Genomic DNA, 15593 nt, shown 5'->3' on the forward strand with positions numbered 1-15593 from the left:
TCCGCCAGATTGGCAGATTGGAGAAAATCAATCCGCATCCGTCCGCCAATTCGGCGGATGTGGATTGAGCGGATTGGCTGTTTGGCGGATGGATGCGAATCGGTTTGGCGGTTTGAAATTTCGTAAATTTTCAACATAGTTCAACTTATGCACTTCCTCAAAAAAAAAAAAAATATATTACAATCAATAACTTAAAAAAAGTATTACAATTACTGCATGCATCATCCAAAGAAAGAAAGTTTGAAACTTTAGAATATCACAATCGTCTCATTCACATAAAATATTACAATCTGTGGTTCTTAAAATATAAAAACAATTCAAACCATCAAAACCATGAGCAGAGCAATAGTAGAGATTGTATGTCTCTGTACTGTTACATTTATATATATTTTTTAAAACAAAAACCAACTAGCATATGTTATATTTTCTATTTATCACTTTTAGAGTTAGATTAAAAACCAAAAAATATAGATAAATAATATGTTTATTTTTTTCAATTCAAAAAATATATCCAAGTTGAAAATTTTTTTTCAACAGAATATTTGAACTCTTTTTCGATTGAAAACACAAACAAAATATTTAAACAAATTGAAAACACAAAGTCTTATAAATTATTAAGGGTGTTCGCAGTTTAGTGGTTCGGTTGCGGCCAAAGGAAGCTCAAATCCGCCATCCGTCCGCCAAATTGGCGGATTGGAGAAAATCAATCCACAACCATCCGCTCGTCATCACGCATCTGTCAAAAATGCGGCGGATCAGTTCGGTTCGGTCGGTTTTGACGAATCAGTATATCCGCTGCTCACCCCTAATAAGCATAACACGTGGTATGTTATATTTATTAGTAGGTGACTCGTGTGATATACAAGAATTTATTTTTAAAATAAAAAAATAATTTTGAACATTAATATTTTGTGTAGAAAATTTTAACAACTGAAAATCAAATATAAATAAATTTGTTAATAATTGATGAAAATTTTTATTACTTTGTGTGTGACCCTATATAAAATGTTCATAAAAATAATTTCTTTCAAAAATTAAAAAAAAAAATGTATTCTCAAACTGAAATCAAAATCTTCATTTATGTTAATCAAATTTATCAAAGTTTGAAAAGAATAAGATGCGTACAATTGCATGTTTCTATAATAGGGGAATTAATGAAAACTTTAAAGAAACTTAGGCCAAGTTTGGCAATTCTGAAAAAAGTAAAAAGCTAAAAAGTTATTCAAAAAGTTAAAAAGTTATCACTATTCACCAAAAGTCAAAAATTACGGCTGCACAACTTCCAATCCTAATTTTTCTCTACACACTAATTTATACAATTTTTTAGAGAGCTTTTTTAGTAAATCCATTATCTCAGAGTGGAGTTCCAGGAAACCCATACTGTTTTATAATATTCCATTAGGTCCATTTTATACAAAAAGACCAAAAAAGCCCTAAAAAAACACGCGCCCCTCTCTCTCTCTCTTTGAATCTAATAACCGTTTCTCTTCCCCTCTCTATTCTTGCGCAAGAAATCACGCACAGTACCTCTACAGTCCAGAAATCCAAACCATATTCCACATCGCCTCGACGCCCCGAAGACTGTATTCCTTCCATCGTTGCATCGTCGCATCGTCTCATCGTCTTCTCCCCATCCATACGCCGAGAAGCCTGTCTTCGTTTGATCGTCACATCGTCTCATCATCTTCTTCGCCGTTCGTACACCCAGAAAACTGTATACGTTTCTTCGTCGAATCGTCCCTTCGTCTCAACGTCTTTGTCGTCGAAATGGGCAAAAAACGTAAGCATTCATTTATTCTGAACCCCTCAATCGTAATCCCTAAATTTTTTCATTTTTGCACTCAAAAACATTACACTTGCCATTACATTGTGTTCACAACTGTCAACAATCGACAATGTTCTAGTTGTAGTTGTTGTTATTGAAAAATGTGAACATTCACATTGTTTGGAAATGGTTTGATGATCAAATTATTCCAGATGTTACCCCGTTGTTGTTCAATGCTGTGACCATTCACATGGTTTCAAAAAATTTTTGGCCAGTTCTTTTTCTGTTGCTGTTGGTAACAGATATGAACATTCACATAGAGTTAAAATGTTTGCGTAATCAGGTATTAATGGTGTTGTTGTTGTATGCTGTGAAAATTCACAGGCATTGACACAGTTTGGCCAATTCTGTTGTTGTTCTTGTTGTTGGAAACTGTGCACATTCACATTGCCTGAACATTGTAGGACAATAAGATATTATTGGTTTATCTTGTTATAGCCTGTGAACATTCGCATTGCCTGGAAATTTTAGGAGAGTCAGATGTCGGTGGTGTTAATGTTCTTCGATGTGAACATTCACATTGCCTGAAGGTTTCAGTTCGATCAGATATTAGTGGTGCTTTTGGGCTAGTCTGTGAACTTTCACATTGTCTGTAAAATTTGCCTGAAAATTTAGGACATTTAGATATTATTGAACTTTCACATTGCCTGAAAGTTTTAGTTCAATCAGGTATTATTGGTGCTTTTGGGGTAGGCTGTGAACATTCACATTGTCTGAAAATTTGCATGAAAAATTTAGGACATTCAGATAGTATTTGTGTTGTTGTTCTATGCTGTCAACATTCACATTTCCTTCAAATTTTAGGAGAGTCAGATGTCGGTGGGGTTAATGATATACGATGTGAACATTCACATTGACTGAAGGTTTAAATTCGATCAGATATTATTTGTGCTTTTGTTCTACTGTGAACATTCACATTGTCTGTAAAATTTGCCTGGAAATTTACACAATACAAATATTGTTGGTGTTGTTGTTCTATGCTATCAACATTCACATTTGCTGGAAATTTTTGGAGAGTCAGATGTCGGCGGTGTTAATGTTCTACCATGCCAACATTCACATTGCCTGAAATTTTTAGTTCAATCAGATATTATTGGTGCTTTTGGGCTAGGCTGTGAACATTCACATTGTCTGAAAAATTTGCCTGAAAATGTAGGACAGTCATATGTTATTGGTGTTCTTGTTCTACGCTGTCAACATTCACATTTCCTGGAAATTTTAGGAGAGTCAGATGTTGGTGGTGTTAATGTTTTACTATGTGAACATTCACATTGCATGAATTTGTTACTTCAATCATATTATTGGTGCTGTTGTTCTATGCTGTGAACATTCAAATTGCTTGAAAATTTTAAGAGACTCAGATTTTATTTGTGCTGTTGGTATATGCTGTGAACATTCACATTCCCTGACGATTTTAGGACAATCAGATATTATTGGTCCTGCTCCTATATGCTGTGAACATTCACATTGCCTGAAAATTTTATACATGCTCTTCAACGGTGTTCATGGTTGTATAAAAATGCATTGTTTACCACACACTGACACGATATGTTCATTGTGTTTGTCGTGACACAGTCGAAATACACATTCATGTACGTATGTGAATGTTCACAACCACACACAAACTCTGGTGATTCACACCAACGCACACAACTGTGAACATGCACACCAGTGGAAATGCTGTGAATGTTCACATCTGTTCGACTATGCTAATCACATGAGCCTTCACTTAATTTTTTTTTAAATGCTCCATTTTGCAGACGTCGCACACAAGAAAACCGGAAAGAGAAAAAGAGATGAGTCCCATGCGAAGGAAGAAACCCCAAAAACAAATACTTGCACCAATGTCGACAAGCGCCATGTGAACTACAGATCTAATATGACAGGACTGGTCAAATTAATGAAAACCACCAAGTTCACAGAAGCACAGCTTCGCTGCCTTCGGCAAACCCCTTTTTGGAATTTGTTTGATGCATTGAGAAACAATCAAATCGACCTGGATAAATGCATGAAGTATGATGATGTTGTTGTGCATGTACTACAAATGTACCAAGCTTCAGAAGATGCCTTCTACATTGGGCAGAAGAAGATGAAAATACACAACAGCGACATCAAGCTGATTTTCGGTGTGGACTGTGGCAGCAAGCCAATGGACATAACATACGGTGCGAAACCAAAGACTGGCATTGTAAACAGAAGATGCAAAAACGTAAGCCGGTTGACTTCAAAATGGATACAAACCCTTTTGACCGAGGCATTGAAAGGAAAAAAGAAAGATGACAACGAAGAAGTTGCCCGACTAGTGTGCATGTATGCTTGCCAGAAGCTTTTTTTCTCAACAAGCGGAGAGACAATAGGATGGGGCTACTACGCACATATGGTCCCACTGGAAAGCATGCAACAATATGATTGGGCCAAGCAAATTAGGACAATGTTGACATCGTCTATTTCCCAAAATGACAAAAATCCAGCAAAAGTCACCGGCTGTGTCATGTTATTGATGGTAAGTACCCATGTTTTCCAATAATAAGATTGAAATGTCCTCCAGTGTTTTTCATCTAAGCCAACTGTCAACATTGGCATCTGCACCTCTGATGTGAATGTCCATATGCAATTGTATTTCACATATGTGAATGTTCACATCTGACCAACTGATGTGACCGATCACATCCACTCATAACATACTACTGTGCATGTTCACAACAGTGCCAAAGCACTTATGTTTCTGTCATCATTCACATCAGTGATTCAAATGTGAACAGTGTGAATGTTCACATTCAATGACAATGTACCACTCTGAATGTTTACCACACTGCTCTGTAGGCAATTATGTTTTCACTACTGTGAATGTTCACATCTGAAGTAGTTAATGTCACTGATCACATTGACTCATAACATAACTCTGTGAATGTTCACAGCAGTGCCACATCGTTCACGATTCGCAGATGTGAATGTTCACATTCAATGATAATGTACTACTGGGATGTTCACAACAATGCCACTGTGATTAATGTTCACATAGGTTGCCATTACTCTGCAAATGCTAAATAACAATATGTGTTTCTTGTTTTATTGAAGTACTGGTTGTGTGAGCACACAACCATCCTCCAACCTCACAGACCCAATGCTTTTCCTCGCTGTGTGAAGTGGGATCTGACTGCTTTGCAGAAGAAGATGAAAACCATCTCCTTAGCAGATTTGGGTTTTAATGAGGTAGGGCCTTCAACTAGTGATCCAAACATTCACATTATAACACCACCCAAATATATGCGTTAATTAACATAATTTTTTCATTTCCAGGTTAATGCCGGTGAACTCTTTGCAATCCCAACAGAATTACAGAAGTTCAAGCGTAAAACATTGAAGGTGGAGCCTGAAATTTATGAACCAGGCAGAAAATGTCCCAACATTTCTGACATCAAGGGAGAACAACACAGTGGCAGCAGCTCCCACTTTTCTGGGGATGGGGTAGACCTGAAGGACAGTGATGAGGACATTCACATTCCATTTAGCAGCCAACATTATGACAGAGCTATTGTAATACCAGACACAAACCAACCTGATATCATTGATGTCCTTATCCAAGAAAATCGGAAGGCTTGGGGCGTCATCAGGCAATGGGAAGCAAAGTACAAACACCTTCAATTTTCATGGGAGTTGAGGGCAAGAGTCATAGCTGATCTTGAACATAGATTGTTTAACCAGTCCAGCCCGCCCAACGTGAATATCGAAATGAAGAAGTCCATGGAGCAGAAGGATCAAGAAATCAAACGCTTAACGTAGCTGGTCATCGACTTAGAATGCGATAAAACAATTCTTCAGGATCTTTACGATGACCAGTCAGTCCACATTGTCACACAAGCTATGTCAGAAAGGCAACCCCCTAGCCCAATGCAACACAATATCAGCCCACCTTCTAGGGTCAAGCGTATAAAGGAAAAAGATCGCAAAGAACATCGCCTGCCTGACTTCCAATACCCAGACTTACCTGGCCAAAAGCAGCCCCATCCAGTCGAAATGGTTGAAGATGAGGAGGAACACCCAGCAGCGAAGCAGCCAAAAAAATTATCCTTCACCAAGAAGTTCAAAGTCTGGGCCAAGATGTCCAAACATGACAAACAAAAGGTCCAAGCTTTACAAAAAAATGGAGGCGATGAGTAAGTGACTGTGCAAACATCCAATGTTAACATTCACATTCCGTAGTAGTCTATATTCCTAACTGTGTTCAGTTTTTTTGGGTTGTTGAGATATATGCAATGTGAATATTTACATTGGTTTGTTAATAATGCACAGGCTGCTGGTGTGGAAAGGAGATTCGAAGGCTACACATGTGTATTTTGATGACATTGTCAACCTTATCAAGGAGGAATCAATACACAGCAATGTATGCCATTACAAATATAATTCAGTCTTCATGCATATGCACACACAGCCACACACACACTGATGTTGTATCACATGTGTGAACATTTACATTTGTGGTTGCTCATAGCAATTGTAAACACTGATGTGAATGTTCACACTCACGTACGATATTCATAATATGACCCCATGTTTGTGCAGCTCATAGATGCATATGCTGAACTGTTGCATGAACAACAAGAGGTGGTCAACCCAACTTCAGATGAAGCCTCATTGATCTTCACGAGCATGTGTTTGGTAAAATCCATCATTCCTTTACTTGTAATGTGACTGTGAAACTTCACAGTCCATTAATTATTTGTCAAATGTGTACAGAAAGTGATACGAGAGTACCATCCTCGCAAAAGGAGTAAACACATTGACGCACATGTCAGAAACTACCAAGGAGAGAGATACCTACTATTCCCATTGCATCATGAGTACCACTGGACGATAGTTGTGTATGATGCTAAAAAAAATTTGTGGAAGCATTACAACTCGTTGCGCCCAAGACCAGGCATACATGACCCGCATATCGACCAAGCACAGGAAATTGTAAGTGGCTATTTTTCAACACAAACATGACTTGTTCTCGTGCATTAAATGACTGTACACACACATATGTTTGTTGGTCCCTAATGTGAAATTCCATACACAGAGGAACTACATTGAGCATGTTGTGACCGTTATTGGCGAGTCATCACCGCTACACACTAAGTTAGCAGGCCAAAATCCAGCACAACCAACCAAAAGTGTTGATGTCTGTCCTCAACAAGGCGACGACTCGTAAGCCTCACTAAATTTTTTTTCAAATCCTCCACAACCATTATGCAAATATTCCTGTCAACTGCTAATCAAAACCATTTCACATTTACAGAGTGGACTGCGGACCTGCAGTATGTTACATCATGCGGGCGCACGTATATCATGAAGAAATTGTGGGCAGCCTCAGTAGTGCAGAATGGTGTGGACTACGAGATTTGTTAGTGCATAGTTTTTTGAATCATAAGAAATCAGAGCTTCCTTAAAACCTATAGGTGGGGGGTGTCCACCTACGAACTAACCAACAGTCGATTTGAATGTTAATATGGAAAGCGTTGATATTTTGACACAGCAACTGATTGTAAAACAGTGATACAACATCTGTTAATAGGGAAAAGGCAGCTGCGAATTTTGAACTACTTTTGGTGTTGTTATGTTTTACATATGTGAATGTCCACAATTGTACCACTAATGTGAATGTTCACAGTCACGTATGATATGCATACTGATGTGTTGTTGTGAGAAAAATTTCTGCAAGTGTTTGAACCTGACTGTTGTTTAGTACACATACCTTGTGCAGGAATGTACACTTGGTCTACGTGACATCAGTATAGATCACATACACATGTGTGAACATTCACATTTGTGGTTGCTCATAGCAATTGTAAACACTGATGTGAATGTTCACACTCACGTACGATATTCATAATGCCGTGTTGTGATGAGCATTCACTTATGATATTCAAATGCATATGCACTAATGTTTACATTCACTTACGATATTCATATGCACTAATGTTTACAGCTATGACTGTTCACAGTTTCAACACTGATGTGAATGTTCATAATCACTTATGATATTCATAATGACGTGTTTTGATGAGCATATTTGATGCGATTTGTGGAACCAGTTTTCAATGTAACACACATACCTTGTGCAGGAATGTACACTTGGTCTACATGACATCAGTATGGATCACATACACATGTGTGAACATTCACATTTGTGGTTGCTCATAGCAATTGTAAACACTGATGTGAATGTTCACACTCACGTACGATATTCATAATGCCGTGTTGTGATGAGCATTCACTTATGATATTCAAATGCATATGCACTAATGTTTACATTCACTTACGATATTCATATGCACTAACGTTTACAGCTATGACTGTTCACAGTTTCAACACTGATGTGAATGTTCATAATCACTTATGATATTCATAATGCCGTGTTTTGATGAGCATATTTGATGCGATTTGTGGAACTACTTTTCAATATAACACACATACCTTGTGCAGGAATGTACACATTGTTTGCATGACATCATTACGGGTAACATGAACAGGTGTGAATATTCACATTTCTTTACATTCATAACAGTTGTACATGTTCACACCATGTCAATATTCATGAATGTGAAAGTTCACATCACATCTTGTATTCATGTCAACATTGACAACAATAAGGTAAAAACGTCCAACCCATGTGCAAGTTTTCACATAATATGATTTGTTTACGTAAGTGTGAATGTCCACATCATGTATTTATCATTACAACTTTAACAAAAAATCAGTTTCGTACAGAAAAAGAAAATGAAAAGGCACAAATGAATATAAGAATCCAATGTAAAACACAACGTTAAAATGAAAAATGTACATCCTATATCGGCTCCTTGCATGACTTCCGATTATGGCTCCCCAGCTTATCACATCTCCCGCACCTTATTTGCTTAAGTTTCTCACCCCTTGATGGGATCCTATTCTTTTTCGGCCTTCCGGGTGGTCTTTTCACAGTTGGCGGGTATATAGTGAAGTCCATGGGATCAAAAGACGGCTTCTCCACCGATGGTATAGGGAATATGGCACCCGAATACGCTCCACGATATGTCTGTACATGAAAGTAATGTTCCACACAATCATTGAGATTGTAGCGGCTCTTCTGAATGGCAACAACAGCATGGTCACATGGGAATCCGTTAATTTGCCATTTGAAGCACGAACATGTACGCCTCGCAACATCAACAGTGACAGATGGTATCGAATGAACTTCAAACACATTCTCATTGGCTTTGCTAACTTGCCAAGACCTGCTGTGATTGAACGAATCCATAAGCCTTGCTTCAAATATAGGACAAATAAGCTCATTCCATTTGTTTGCTTGGTCACGCCGTGCAGACATTTGCCGCATCAACTGAGTACGAATTGTGTCCACCATTTGAGTGATAGGAAGATTACGCGCTTCTTTAATCCAGTTATTAAATGACTCCGCCGCATTGGAAGTCATCTCCCCATAACGCATGCCCCTGCACAATATCACAAACATTTTACACCCCGAAAGTTAACAGGTTTGAACACTCACGTTGACTGATGTGAACATTAACACCAATCGCAGTGGACATTAACATCAACTTACACGATGCACAGATGTGAACACTAATATCAACTTAAATGACAGAATGATGTGAATGTTAACAACAGCAAAATATGACAACTTGTTTGAACATTCACATCATTCAAATGAGTCATTGCTATCAGATGTGAACATTCACATCGCTGACATTGAACGTGAAACACAATTGGAAGATTTTACAAATCGTAACTGATAATTCACATCGCTACCATTTTGGCTTGCCCAATGGAACACTTTATGAAACTGTTATTACCTGAAGTATGAATTTGCCCAGTGCTCAGGTGCCAAGTCCTTGAAGAAATCATGTGCTCGTTGTTTACCCTCCTCTTTTAATTTTGCAAGCTTTTCATGGAACCCTACCACAGTTGGCTCATAAGCACAATCACCCAAACTACTTACTAGGTGATCCCTGAAGCCATTATCAATTCCTTTCATCCGATCTCTTAAATTGCTCTTCAAGTGTTGTAAGCAATAACCGTGATGAGCCGATGGGAACACCTTCGGCATAGCTTCTAACAGGCCAAGATTACGATCCGAAATAAAAGTAATCTGCCGGTTACCATCAACAACCTTCCCAAGTTCATGCAAGAACCACGATCAATTCGCCGTGGTCTCCGAATCAACAACCGCAAATGCAATAGGAAACAGACCTACAACACAACACCCATCAATAATTCAGCAATTGATAATGTGAACATTCACATTAACGCCCATCAATAATTCATTTTTGATTGTTCAGCAACTGATAATATGACCAATCACAGTAATGCTCATTAACAGATCAACTGACAGTAGTATACACTGATGTGAATGTGAATGTTCACATAACTATCATTAGCAGGCACAGATGTACAATACTGTGAATGGATCAATGTAAAATAATGTGAATGTTCACATTACAGGCATCAGCAGACACAGATGTGAACATTCACATCAGTGCATACTAATGTCAATGTTCACAGTGCTTATAATTTCTCCATCACTCATTTGTCCATACTATGCATGTCAATGTGAATATTGACATGAATATAGAGGTAAAAAAATTACTAACCATTGTTTCCGTCTTTTGCCGTTGCCGCCAGTAGCTGACCTTTGTACTTTCCTTTGAGGAATGTTCCATCCAAGAATAATAAAGGCCGACAAGAATTGAACCCAGAAATACACGCAGCGAGTGACACAAAGAAACGACGAAACTGTTGACTACTCGCATCATAGTCAATATTGACATAACTCCCCGGATTGTACCGCATCACCGCATCCGAATACCACCGCAGCTGGTCAAACGATAATGAGTGATCTCCATGAATACTAGCCTTTGCTTTCTCCACAGCCAACCATACGACGTGGTAACTCACATCTAGCCCATAATCCCTCTTCAAAATAGTAACAACATCACACGGCCGAGTGAACGGCTTGTCCCTCACAATTTCAGATATGGTACTCGACACCAAATCCGAACTAACTCGTGGATTCTTCGATGTTCGGACATCCGTACCACACGTATGCACATCACTAAAACTCTTGATGTAGAAAAAATCATTTGCTCGTTGTGCTCTACAATGTATAGCCCACAAGCAGCCCCTCTCCTCCCGCATCGCACACACAGCAGTAACTCTTGTTGTCTCGTTCTTCACATATGTAAACTGAAACCCACATTGGATGGCGTACTTACATAAAACGTCACGAAATTCTTGTGCACCTCCAACAAACCGTTGTCCCACATGCGTAATACCATTTGCCCAAGAGGCTGACAACAACACCTTCTCGTTATGGTGGCAAAATCTTCGTAATGCATCAATTTCTTCCTCAACCCCCACTCGCACCAATCCCAAACTAGTCGACTGAACAATACCACTTTTCAACTCAACCACAACTTCTACATGTTGTACCCCCATTGATTTAGCAAGCAGTAACATGTTCTGAAATTCTTCCTCATTGTCCAAATCACACTTCCTAATCCCAGGTAGTTTACAGAACAGTGAAATAGAACCAGCAGACAACTCATCCCATTTCTCACACAAACACTCCACCAAACGAGAATAACACATTGCGCGGGCAACATTTATTACAGTTGTACTGCAACCATATGTACACACCAACAGCATAAAGGTATCCATCTCCTATAAAAACACAAAAACGACAGCAATGAACATTAATATAAATCAATATGAAAATTCACTTTGTGCAGAAAATGGATGAGAACGCGTACAGCCGAAGTGCTAAATCCATGCTTCAGAATACGAAGATGTGAACATTCACATTGTTGTTAACAACATGTCAACATTAAGGAAACATCAAAGTAAAATGACAAAATCAACAATCTTCACATCATATTCGCGCGATGTGAACATTTACATTGAAACAGACACTCTAAATTATATGACACACAGAGCCTCATTCAGCAAACATCAATTTCAAATGAGAACATCCACATTCTTCACATAATCCACATTAACAAATTGTTAACATCCACATTGACTTATATACTGATAATCAAATCATCTACAGAGATCCTCATTACGCATGCGTCCAAGTAAAATGAGAACTACACATTTAATCAAAATCGACATCAAAAATCACATTGTGCAAATAATCAAAAATTACTACGTGTACAGTTCAGGTGCTAAATCTATAATTCACACATACAAAGATGTGAACATTCACATTTATATTAACAAGATGCCAAAATTGCAAACATCAAAGTAAAAATGAGAACACCAACAAACTTCACATAATATTAACAAAATCTGAACATTTACATTGAAACATACACTCTGAATTATATCACACACACAGAGCCTCATTAAGTAAACATCAATTTAAAATGAGAACATCCACATTCTTCACATAATCCACATTAGCAAAATGTCAACATTCACATTGCCATATATACTGATAATCAAATCATATACACAGATCCTCATGACGCATACAACTAACTAAAATGAGAACTAACACTGTTCTTCACATAATATGAATGTACTCCCCTCCACAGGACGACGTAAGAAGCATATAATTGAAAAGCCAGCGCATCCAATTCACATCAATCCAAAAACAGAGCATCTGCTTCATCATACAAATGAACTGAACATTTATTCACAATCAAATTGATACTAACCTCAACCATGCAATCCTGCAATCCTACAATCCTCCAGAAAGTCGAACACAACTGATTCGAACTACTTAAAGCTCGGAAAATGTGACAGCCGAACAGCTACCTCTTCGTCATCTTCAGTCGCAAACCACAGAACCAGAACCAGACTAGAACACCAACAATGAAACCCTAGCACCACCAATCCTTCGAACGAGTATGCAAAACATAAACGTATCTCTTGGAATTGGATTGATGAAGAGAAACGTAAAATGGAAACTGCCAAACTGAATCACCGAGGAAACAGCCACGTAAACAGGCACATAATATGTAAATGCGTATAACACTGTACACATACATATATATATATGGGGGCAAAATAGTCCACTAAAATATGTTAAATTAGGAAAATGGACCTTATGGAATAAAAAGAAAAGTTTATGGGACTAATCAGGTTATCATATTCTTTTGTGGACCTAATGGGTTATAACAACTCTAGAATGGATTTATCAATAAAAATCTCAATTTTTTAATACATATTTTTTCATAAAAAGTCAAAAAGTTAACCTAAACATCCATATTTTTCTTTTCAATTTTTTAATCTAAAAAGACAAAAAATACACTTATTTAGGACAACCTAAATAACCCTTAATTGAGGATGGGGAGGTAAGGTAGTGAGTCTTTTATATATAAAAGTAAAATGACGAACTTCCATAGATCCTAAGCGTCTACACCATATCTACCTAATTAATTAGAAATGCATTTCTCATGTAAAGAAACACAGGTTTGAACATGTTATACATATTGGAAAGTCTACGTCTCCCTTCATAATCACTTCTCTTCATAGGTACAACACGCGGTATCTCATATCCAGCAGTAGGTGACCCGTGTGATATATAAAAATTTATTTTTAAAATAAAAAAATAATTTTGAATATTAATACTTTGTGTAGAAAATTTTAATAATTGAAAGTTAAATATAAACAAATTTGTTAATAATTGATGAAAATTTCTATTACTGTGTGTGAACCCATATTAAATACTCACAAAAATAATTTCTTTCAAAAAAAAAAAATGTATTCTCAAACTGAAATCAAAATCTTCATTTATGTTAATCAAATTTACCAAAAATCATGAATTCTACTTATGTCAAAATATTTTTTTCCGAAAAAAATAAAAATATCGAAAAATATTATAATATGCAAATTATGATTTGATTATAACTCATGGTGTATTATTTTGGTTATTAATCGAAAAGATCTTTACTAATTTCTTATATTTTTTGTTAAGTCTAAAGTGGTGGATCTTTAATTATACTTTAAGCTGTGTTCGATTATAATTTATTATAATATTTTTATACGATAATATCTAAGTATTTTATTATAAGAAAAAGTACTTAAGGTGGGTTGACTGAAAGGTAGGATTTACACTTATACTAATAAGATCGTAAGAATTATTCACACTAATGCATAAAAAATTACAAATTCAAATCATAAACAGTTCTCTCAAAGGGAATCAGGTACAAAATCTCTATAATCTTAATAATTTCAATTCTCAAAGGCGTTCTAATTAATTATGTGACATATCATAATAATCGCAAATTTTTATTCTAGCAAAATTATTTTGCATATTTTTTTTGGGAGAATTCATGAATGTGCATTATCAATAATATTATAAATTATAAATTTTTATTTAAAAATTATTCAAAAAATATCAACAAATGCCTTTTATTTTATTTTTTTTATAAGCAAAGAAATTTTTTATTAACAATATAAAATTAAAAATACAAAAAGATGACATGTCAAAAAATAAAATAAAAAAAATTAAAGACTTAACTGAAAAAAATAAAATACATAAATCTCTACAAAATCAACCTACACAACCTAAAACAAAAAGACCAATGCTGCTCCTGCACCCCTATTTTCAACAAACAAAAATCTTATTTTCAACACGCATGCAGCACTGGCAACCAGTTATCCCAAGGTTAGGGCTCACGGGCCGTAATGACACTTTAGAACCCTTTCCTTTTTCGTTCAAAAGAAAAAAAACACGCATGCTGTACTCCTATTTTCAACAAACCACAGTCTACTTTTCAACCCAAATCACTATTCTTTTCATCAATCCACGCTCTTTTATTCCACCAAAAGCTACAACACTTATCTTTTCAATAACAACAATGATAGAGATCATTAATTTTAAAATTCTAAAAAAATCATTAATGACATGACACTCAATAAAAAAAAAAATACAACACTAAGACCAAAACATCAAATCATTCATGATAAGACCCACTATCACATCATTAATGATAACACTAATTAGTGCTCCACTCATTTTTCTTTCAATAACCCCACACAAACCAAAGACAAGACCCCCATGGCGGAAGTATACTGATCCATAACATCAAAAATCGTGACGCACGTGTAAAGATCACTGCCACCATGCAGTTTCGGGGATCAGGGTCACTGATATATGACTTGCACAACAATAACTATATGCAGCATATGAAAATTATTTTGAATTTTATTTTCATTATTTAAATTGTTCAATTTTTAAAGAACATTAAGTTAAATATATTTGTAAAAAATTAAGTTGATCGAATATTAATAGACCATTCATAACATGAATTTGTATATATAAAAAATAAATATATAAGTATTCAACTAAATACAAATGTGAGTTGATGAAGGGTCTTTAAATATCCGATTAATTTGATTTTTTACAAGTATATTCTACTTGATATTTTTTAAATATTAAACAATTCAAATGATGAAAATAAAGTCCGAAATAATTCTCATGAGCTGCACAATAGTCGTTACTGTGCAAGCCGCACAACAGTGACTCCATATGCTGTAGGGGTTTCATTGAACCGACCGAGAAAACCATCACACCTCCTATGCCCGAAAAAACCATGCCAGAAAACTCCATTGACCAAGGACTATGACCGAAACACATCCAAAGACTCCCACACCTACCTCTCTACCGACCGCACCTACCATTATTTCAATATATACAATCATTTTCGATAAATCATTATTTTTTAAAATAAAGCTCCATAATATTTATTATTTGATATTTGTTAATTTATTTTCTAAAAATTTA

At 36.2% G+C, this 15593-nt stretch overlaps 1 protein-coding gene and 1 long non-coding RNA gene across 2 annotated transcripts; one reads left to right on the forward strand and one right to left on the reverse strand.

Moving 5' to 3' along the window:
- Positions 1–6701: 6701 nt before the first annotated feature.
- Positions 6702–7337, forward strand: LOC145823422 (uncharacterized). Its single transcript, XR_014365710.1, has 3 exons — positions 6702–6781; positions 6885–7012; positions 7104–7337. It is a non-coding gene; the product is annotated as an uncharacterized LOC145823422 (long non-coding RNA).
- A 1314-nt stretch (positions 7338–8651) lies between these two features.
- LOC145824023 (uncharacterized) lies at positions 8652–9101 on the reverse strand. The gene has a single exon (XM_082923605.1). The coding sequence runs from the start codon at positions 9099–9101 to the stop codon at positions 8652–8654; it is 450 nt and encodes a 149-aa protein (XP_082779731.1).
- Positions 9102–15593: the final 6492 nt, after the last annotated feature.

The sequence above is a fragment of the Camellia sinensis genome, chromosome 4 (assembly GCF_055761805.1).
Source record: "Camellia sinensis isolate YWXY chromosome 4, ASM5576180v1, whole genome shotgun sequence".
Classification (NCBI taxonomy): Eukaryota; Viridiplantae; Streptophyta; class Magnoliopsida; order Ericales; family Theaceae; genus Camellia; species Camellia sinensis.